The 8,731-nt window shown below is 35.3% G+C and overlaps 2 protein-coding genes across 3 annotated transcripts; both read right to left on the bottom strand.

The window, feature by feature from the left end:
* Positions 1–341: 341 nt before the first annotated feature.
* On the bottom strand, positions 342–7,616 carry LOC108204467 (glutamate--cysteine ligase, chloroplastic). Of its 2 annotated transcripts, XM_017373926.2 has the most exons (16): positions 7,527–7,615; positions 4,126–4,366; positions 3,277–3,601; positions 2,969–3,119; positions 2,739–2,846; positions 2,556–2,648; positions 2,334–2,417; positions 2,188–2,256; positions 2,047–2,117; positions 1,882–1,950; positions 1,661–1,754; positions 1,388–1,558; positions 1,218–1,310; positions 1,038–1,118; positions 904–973; positions 342–602 (listed from the first exon to the last, which is right to left on the bottom strand). In XM_017373926.2, the coding sequence occupies exons 3-16, from the start codon at positions 3,591–3,593 to the stop codon at positions 514–516; spliced, it is 1,560 nt and encodes a 519-aa protein (XP_017229415.1). In that variant the 5' UTR covers positions 3,594–3,601; positions 4,126–4,366; positions 7,527–7,615; the 3' UTR covers positions 342–513. The 2 variants fall into 2 exon arrangements, with proteins under 2 accessions (XP_017229415.1, XP_017229417.1); XM_017373928.2 differs by lacking the exon at positions 4,126–4,366 and having other exon boundaries at positions 7,527–7,616.
* Positions 5,335–7,532, bottom strand: LOC108204468 (5-amino-6-(5-phospho-D-ribitylamino)uracil phosphatase, chloroplastic). Its single transcript, XM_017373929.2, has one exon. It carries the CDS (start codon positions 6,802–6,804, stop codon positions 5,656–5,658), a length of 1,149 nt encoding a protein of 382 aa, XP_017229418.1. The 5' UTR covers positions 6,805–7,532; the 3' UTR covers positions 5,335–5,655.
* Positions 7,617–8,731: the final 1,115 nt, after the last annotated feature.

The following is an 8,731-nucleotide window of genomic DNA, read 5'->3' on the forward strand; positions in this document are numbered from 1 at the left end:
GTAACAAGGACCACGGTGTTCATTAATTGGTTTTTGACTTGATAATCTTATTAATTATTTGAAAATAATTTTTGATAAGACAAAAAAACTTGTCTGATAATTGAAATTCTCAGGTTTCGGCAGAGAAAGATGTTTCCTCAAAAAATTTGGCCTTCAAATTTATTAATATCACATCACCGAAAGAATTGTTGTTATAACACTCTCGTGTTTTAACTCGTATAAAATATAATTCAATAATTTATTTTTAAAAAATTATTTTTAAATAAAAATTTGGATATTAAATTATTTTTTTTGAGAAATAAATATATCATCACTTAACAGACTCAACAGACTCCTTCCTCTTATCGCTTAACAAATATATGATCACTTAAATAAAACATACATACACTTCAAGAGTTCAAGTAGTTTCAGTTATCTGTTTAAACTGCAGAAACTCTGAGATAGTTAAGTTCAAATGTAAGATTCAAGGGCACCACAAACTGAGAATCACGCGATAAATTCTCTTGAAACATTTCAGTGGAGGAGCTCCTGGTAAACTGGATCAATGCTTTCTTTCCACTTTCCATAATACAACTCCAGAAGTTTCTCTGCAGGTGTTACACCTGTTAGAAGCCATGGACAACAAAATCAATTACTAGGCACCGACTGATTCTATGATGGATAGGCACAACATATTTACGCGAAAAAGATGGACCATTAGGAGCCTTGGACAACCAATCAATCAGGCATTAACTGAATTCAATTAAAAGTTTGCATGGTTTATCCTCTGTTGTCTCGGGACAACCGGGTTCGGCTCTGTCTCATCCCGAGAAGTATTAGAACAGATACTCATTTGTAAGGCATATAAGCCTAAATTGTCAAAAAAAAAAAAAAAAACTTGCATGGTTTTGATTGTGTTAATACCTGTTTCAGCCACTTCTGCCACTTCATTCAGAATCGCTGTTTCATTAAGGCCTCTCCTTTCCAAGCCATCCTACCCGAAAGAGCAATCAGATATGGAGATATATGGACAAGTTTATGCACTAGTATCATGTTACCTTTGCTAGTTGCACGACTTCTTTGGCGACGTCCCTCAGTAATCCTCCTCGGAATGGTGTTTTTAGTCCAGTCACCGGGGCCTGCAAAGAGTTATGCTATTAGTTTACCTCCATAACATTGAATTGGTGACAAATAACCCGAAATTAGCACCAACATTGAGCCTGGAATTAACTAATTACCTGCATTCTCAGCATTTCTCTTTCTTCCGCTGTCCAGTCAGCTATCATGTCCAGAACCTTTTGCAGAGAGACCTCATCGTATAATATACCGACCTGAAGTTTGTTGTTTAGTAAATGGTTTGCAGAACAGAATTATGAAAATGATGATAACAGGAAAGCTGATATATTACCCAAAACGCAGGCAAAGCACATGAACTCCTCCAAGGTCCTCCATCAGCACCCCTCATCTCCAGGTATCGTTTAAGCCTGACCTCGGGAAATAAGGTTGTCAGATGATTCTCCCAATCATTGATATTGGGGTATTCACCAAGAACTGGAGCAAGTTTTCCGGCCAAAAAGTCCTACACAAAGTATCAAACAAGTAACATAGATCTTCTTATGAAAACGAGTAACTTAGAAATGAAAACGAATACAGTTGAGAACTAGAAGGAACAGGTGGAAACCCGGAAGGATAGTCCGGTACAGTCAATATACTTCTGCTTCCGGTAGACAAAGTACATTGGGACATCGAGAGCATATTCGACGTACTGCTCAAACCTGTCTCAATCAGTCATTGCAGTAGAATTTTATCAACTAGTTTATATTGCCTATGAACCATGACTGCAAAATTTTATCAACTAGTTTCAGGTATTGACATATCTAAACAAGATTCACAAAGATATACCCGAAGGAATCCTCAAACACGAAGGGAAGCATTCCAGCTCTATTTTCATCAGTCTGAGTCATTCTTTGGCTGATGAAGCAGAGGAGTTACAATAGGTAGAGAGTAAAAGAAATACTGAGAAAAGAAATTTTTATAGGCTACAACTAGAGGCCAGCTTATGCAGACCATCTCACACTGAGGTAACCACTTGGTTTCCCGTCTGTGAAAGGCGAATTTGCCATCAACGCTGTTGCAATCTGTTCGTTCATACCACAAGTAAGTTTCTACCTATAAATCATTGCAAGTAAAAAGATAAAATTTTCTCACAGGCTGTAACGCAAGACTAGCACGGAATTTCCTAACCATGTCAGCTTCAGAACTGAAGTCCAGATTAACCTATTTAAGGTAAAGGGGGATTCTGTCAAATATTTTGCCATTTGGAGTTGGATAATGATGAAGGGTAGTAAACTCACCTGAACAGCACAAGTCCTGAGCATCATATCTAGTCCAAGTGTTCCCACTTTGGGCATGTAATTCCTCATAATCTCGAATCTTTTCTGCAGATAAAAGTTTCAGCATTATAAGTACACTGCTCTTAATATTCGCTGAATTATGGCCTTCTAATCGACAAAAGCAAGTACTATGACTGGCAGCAATTTTCTCTTCATAGCGATAGTTAGAATACTAGCTTATACCTTAGGCATAAGAGGTATGTCATTCATTCCCCATTTAGGGTTGAAGCCAATTCCGAGAAAGCTGATTCCCATCTCTTCTGCTACAGATTTAACCTGTTAAGAGTAAAATGAACTAAATGCCACTATAAGATAGTAAATGAAACAAAGTTATGATACACACTGGATGTTAAGCTCGTGAAAGACCTGATAAAGGTGGGAATTAATCTCAGCACAAGTTTGATGTAAATTTTCAAGGGGTGCACCACTAAGCTCGAACTGACAACCAGGTTCGAATGACATACGTTGATTTTCCTGCTCAACAATCAACATAGACATTTAGTACACCAAAAAATTCAATCCCGCCAAGCGTTTTTTTTAAAAGCTTGACTACAATTCATACAGATATCTACTTAGAGTCAGGAAAAATGTATTACCCGCTCGAGTCCAATAATGAGGTCACCTTCCATGATCTTATCCCATCCAAATCTCTCAGAAATACGATACAGCAACTCAGATATCTGATCATGATTCATTGGGCGCAATGTTTCAGATTGAAACCCAAATTTCTCGTGTTCAGTACCTATTCTGCAACACACAGTGTACAAGTTCAGCACTGCAGGTTAGAACATATCAGTTTCACCTCAAATGTCACGAAGAAAAAAGAGCATAAATTTTCAATGTGAACAACTTGAATAAGCATAATTTTCTTTAATCTAGTACCAACAAGAACTAAAACACACACCTCCATTTTTCCTTAGGCTTGCAACCAGAAGCTAGATACTCCACAAGATCCTCTTTCGTCAAAGGCTCTGCAGCAACCGCGACATCTTCTGTAGGAGGACTCGAAGCAACAACTACATGTCGTCCTCGTCTGCTACTTACACCAATGCCATTAACAAATAAATTCCGCATTGTCATTCGTAGATCACATGACAAAGAAGCAAAGCCAAGACATGATCTTTTCATTCCTGATGCATCCACATTGTTTGCATAGACAGTCTCACCAGCTTTACATCTCAGGCTCTGGTATGAAATGCAGTGTGAGGAACACATTGCCATTGTTAATTCTGCCAACATGAATAATTTTATCATCAAAGAATTTAAAATTCGATCCACAGAGACTAATAAATTATTAATTTAAACGAAGCAGATCAAATATATTCTAAAAATCCCTGATTTATTAAAAAAACCGACTAATTTCAAAAAATATTTTAGCGATTTACCGATTACACTCCGATCACCAATTACACTCCGATCAGACTAAAAAACCTTGACTTATTGAAAAAAATCTCCGATAAAAATTCTAAAGACCCTAGATCGGTAGGTCAACTGATTTAGATCGGTAGGTCAACTGATTAGTTCTCATTCCCGATTTGTACGAAATCTTAATTAAATAATGGTTGACCAGATGATTGGGTAATAATACTGAAGCTCAAGTACACAGTTGGTACGGTAGGATGTAATACATAGAATCAGTAACCAAAGCAAACTTATAAAATCTCATAACATGAAGTTAAGAAGAACAGAAATGCATGCTGATAAGCAAGAGTAACAGACAAGTCGAAAATTTATCGAAAAACTTAAATCTTACCGGAAAATTAAAAATCATAAAAATGCAGATCTAAAATTCTAGAAGTAAGAATCATGTAAAAGAAGGAGCTGGGGGATCATGGGCTACTAGCCGGAATCGAAAGCTCTCGATCTTTTATTGTCGGAAAATTGGAATGACTAGAAATTTAAGAACAAAAGGATGGAGAGAAGTGTCTTCAGTTTAAGACTTGAGCTGCAAACTTGGAAGTTACAGTGTTGAAGCTGTAGATCTACCCTTTCAACTGCAAATGAAAAAGGTGACATGAAATGACAAGTTACATTAAAGCCGACAGCCGTACTAAGATGGAATTATTACAATATATTTATCAAAATATTTGTATTAGAAGATGAATTTTGATCCTAAAATAGCATCACGTCCAGATGTATGATTCTGAATTATCTTTGTTACCCCATTCACGTTACTCTCTTTTCCTATCTTCAACTTTACCTAGCGAACAATAGACAAAAAACGACCTCAGATGAAAAATAACGTTACTAGAAAATCAAATCAAACCAAACATACCAGATGTATCCGCTCGTTTGGAGGAATAATAAGCTAAAGTATAAGTGCTACTAACTATATCTCCCTTGCTTTTTATCCCGGAAACAACTTAAGAAATATGATGGATATGGGAGTGTATTCGATTATCAGAAAATAAAGCTAAGAGATATACCCTACCTGTGTTCATAAACTTCCGTCACAAACTTGGTGGCTTCTCTTACTGCTCCAGAAAATTGTTTACCTAGTTTAATTTATGATCCCATATATAATTTTATTTTTTTGTGATGCACACCATCACGCAAGATCGATAATTTAATTCAACGCCACGTGTAAAATAAATATGATACGTGTAAACACGCAGCTAGCTATGCATGATACTTGTCAGTTGTCAGAGCCGCGAAGCCGCAAAATAAGCTAGTTGCTTGACACCAGTGTTGTGCCATTTGGGTGCAATGGTGATTGGTGCAAATGTGCAGTGTTTATAAGCTATTTGCAGCAAGTATTACCAGAAAATTAACTGTCTAAGTAGTTATGATTCACTTAGACGGGTTATGACTCACTTAGAAGGGTCGGACAATGCTATCCCCGCTTCAAGTTCCAAACCATAAAAAATATCAAGGTCTTACCTTAATTGGGCAAGCATCTGGGTGGAAAGGTCAGTATAAGATAACCAATTTGCTTGCAACAACATTATGAATGCACAAGATAGATCAAACAAATAGGGAAAATTCTGCATTTCAGTTTTCGACTAACATAAAATACAATTCTACTATACATAACTACATAACACTGATGGCATCAAGAGTTTTCACTTGCTGAACAGTTCTTTTTTTTTTTTCTCTCTTTCTTCTATTACAGTGCATATTTTGTTTTTACAAAGTTACTTTCTCTCCCCTATTTATTACTTATACAAAGGGGAGTCAATATTGGGCTTTTAGAATCAAGAATCAGATTGTTGCACTATACATGTCGTAGATATCACCACTTAAAATCAAGAATTCAGTTGGAGTACTATACATCGCGTACCGATCACCAAAAGTCATCATCAAATGCTACTGAAGAAGATGAGGATGGATCGGCCTCTTCCTCCAACTCCATTTCCAACTCTGGCTCGCCAAATTCGGGAGAATCAATATCAGCTAGGTTCTTCAGATCTACAATAGAAAGCTCGTCTAGGCGCTTCACGACTAAATCAGCAGCCCCAAGTTCGTACACAGGATGCTTGCTGGCAACAGCGACACACTTCATTCTTGCATCATGAGCTGCCTCTACAGTTTGATTTGAGTTTCCAAACACAATACATCGCTCGGGTAGAAACTGTAAAAGCTGTGCTGCATACATGTACATTTCTGGATCGGGCTTTCCTCTATACACATCCTCTGCTGTTACAATCACGCTGAAAACACCTTCAATCCCAATCGCTCCAATTGCATTCTCGAGAGTTTTCCTTGGTCGGGTGGATACCAAGGCAATTGGTATCTTGTAATGTATCAAAACATTGACAAACTCTTGAGAACCAGGTCGAAATCTGTATATTCCTCCCTGCAAAGCTTTATAAATCTTCTCCTTTCTTGAGGCCATTCTCTTTAGCTGAGAGGGATCTCTCGACCAACATAGAACCTCAGAAATTGCCTGCTCATTCTTCATACCTTCAATTCTCCGAGTGATGAAAGTTGGTGGTGGTGATTTTCCTTCTTCTTGAGAAAGAGCCAACCAAGCCTGCTTCTCAAGGTCGGGATTTTCTTCAATTAAAACTCCTTCCCATTCAAATATAGCACCTAACCACCCACAACCCATCCTTTCTTGTCGAAGCAATGGATTCTGAAGTGCAGCATTATCAGCCTTATTTTCTGGAGGCCACATTCCCGGTTTACGATCAACACCACTATCAGTCCCAATATTAAAATTCCTAGGCAACCGCTCCTCATCCTTGTAAGAATAAGCTTCTTGAGCCAATCCCATAGCTTGAGATTTGACCAGCGCCATTCTCGTCAGTGGACGAGCAGGCCCCACTCCTCGAGAAGTAGAACAAACTAACCTTTGACCAATAAATTCAGTCCGAGGAATCCTCACTATATTAACTACCTTCCGTCTACCTCCAGTATCCTTACTATAATGCAGTCCAAATACCGGACGGTGCCTCAAAAGAGACGTTGCACCAATGGACTCAACAACCATCTTCTCCGAATCAAAACAACCCACAAGCTTTAAGCTATGATTAACTATCTATACTTTTCTCAAATCCAAATTATTCTCAATAACACCAAAAGAAGATCCCTAAAACTCAACCCAATGTTCTTATTAATAAAAATTAAACTAACTTTACTTCAACTACCTCATATCAATCACTTAAACTTGACCCAAATCTAACTTAAGCAAACATATATAAAAAAAACTACCAAGAAAATTCACAAATATCCAACCCCACAAACCCATATCACCTTTTCCCAATCTGCATCACTTCAAACATAGCCACAAAACGATGAAAAGATAATAAAGATCACAACTTGTTCCAAAACCCAACAAAATCAACAATTTAATTGGATAAAAAGATTACAAAGATCACAACTGTATCCAAAACCAACAAAATTAACAATTAAATTTGCAGCGATTATGATAAAGATCACAACTTTATGCAAAACCCAACAAGATTAACAACTTAAATTGGGTGAAAAGATAATAAAGATCACAACTTGATGCAAAAGCCAACAAAATCAACAACCTTAATTGGGTGAAAAGATGATAAAGAACACAACTTTATGCAAACCCATCAAACTTAACAGCTTTAATTGCATAATTTATTACATCAATCAAAATTTATATACAAAATGAAAATCTAAAAATTAGATGGAATATGTGGTGTCATAAAGATTGGGAATAATCAAGAAAAGGAAAAGAACCTGTGGGTGAAAACGAATTGGGAAGTGAATTGAGACAGCGAACGGGAAGATATTACTACTTAATCCTTGTACAGTATGATGGTATGTATGGATGTCAGCATTAATTGCTCACATCATTTTCATTCATGTGTACGGAGACCTGTATTCATTGGAAGTTGGAACCATTCGTTCTCGCTGTACCTGCTATGTTGAAAAAAAAATATTCACATGATGCATATTGAACTTTTTAATTTATTCATTTTTATTTTTATTGATAATTTTGTAAGAGTAAATGAAGTTTCATTCTTTACTTTTGGTACGAGGTGTTAATTTTTAATCTAATAATAAAGGCATTATGTTAATTATCTTTTTATGAATCATCATTAGTTACATGTATTTACCAAGAAACAATTTTTTTATTTATATAATCAAATCTCATAAGTGAAATAATTCAAAATATAATATAAAATATACAAAGAGTATGAAAGATGAATATGAAAATAAATTTAAGGACTTACATTGTTTATATTCATATTATTAGATTAGATGAATCGTTTAAAATATCTATAATTTTTAATTACAAATGTATTTTTGTATTTGTGATAAGTCATTTTTTTTTAAAAATGTATAGATTATGATGTATAGTACTGAATACTCCCTCCATCCCAAATTAGATGAGCTAGTTGACTTTGGTCACATAACTATACCTTAAGATGCATTGACCGTCTAGTTCCCAAATTTATTTTTTTAATTTTTAGTTTATAAACGAAAATTTCATATTTAAATTTTTATTTGCAACAATAAAATTTTAAAAAATAAGTAATGTAGCTATGCTGTCAATAGACTTTAAGGCACGTGCCTAAAGTCAACGAGTTCATCTAATTTGGGATGAAGGAATATTTGTTTGGTATTTTTTTTGACAGAATTTGTTTGATGCTTTTAATAATATATATTTTATTAAAATATTTTTTGCAAACATTTGCTGTTATTAGCGCAGTCCTTAATGTACAAATTTCAGAAGACAAATTACCTTTTTAAAAAACTGGACTTGGAATTTATTATAATATCATGTAAATTAATGAAAATTTTAATCTTTTTCATATAAAATTATAAAAATTATATATTGTGAAATGGAGGTATATTTAATATTTTAATCTAATATTAATTTTGGGAAATGACTTGTCACAAATACAAAATTGAAGTTTAAATCAAAAATTTATAGCTAT

This window comes from Daucus carota, chromosome 1 (assembly GCF_001625215.2).
Source record: "Daucus carota subsp. sativus chromosome 1, DH1 v3.0, whole genome shotgun sequence".
NCBI classification, from domain to species: Eukaryota; Viridiplantae; Streptophyta; class Magnoliopsida; order Apiales; family Apiaceae; genus Daucus; species Daucus carota.

Coding starts and splice junctions, on each gene's coding strand:
- LOC108204468 (XM_017373929.2), bottom strand. CDS start 6,804: ATGGTTGTTGAGTCCATTGGTGCAACGTCTCTTTTGAGGCACCGTCCG.
- LOC108204467 (XM_017373928.2), bottom strand. CDS start 3,593: ATGGCAATGTGTTCCTCACACTGCATTTCATACCAGAGCCTGAGATGT. Junction 2,649..2,738: donor TTAATTCCCACCTTTATCAG/GTCTTTCACGAG, acceptor TACTCTTAACAG/GTTAAATCTGTAGCAGAAGA. Junction 2,418..2,555: donor ACATACCTCTTATGCCTAAG/GTATAAGCTAGT, acceptor TTTTATCTGCAG/AAAAGATTCGAGATTATGAG.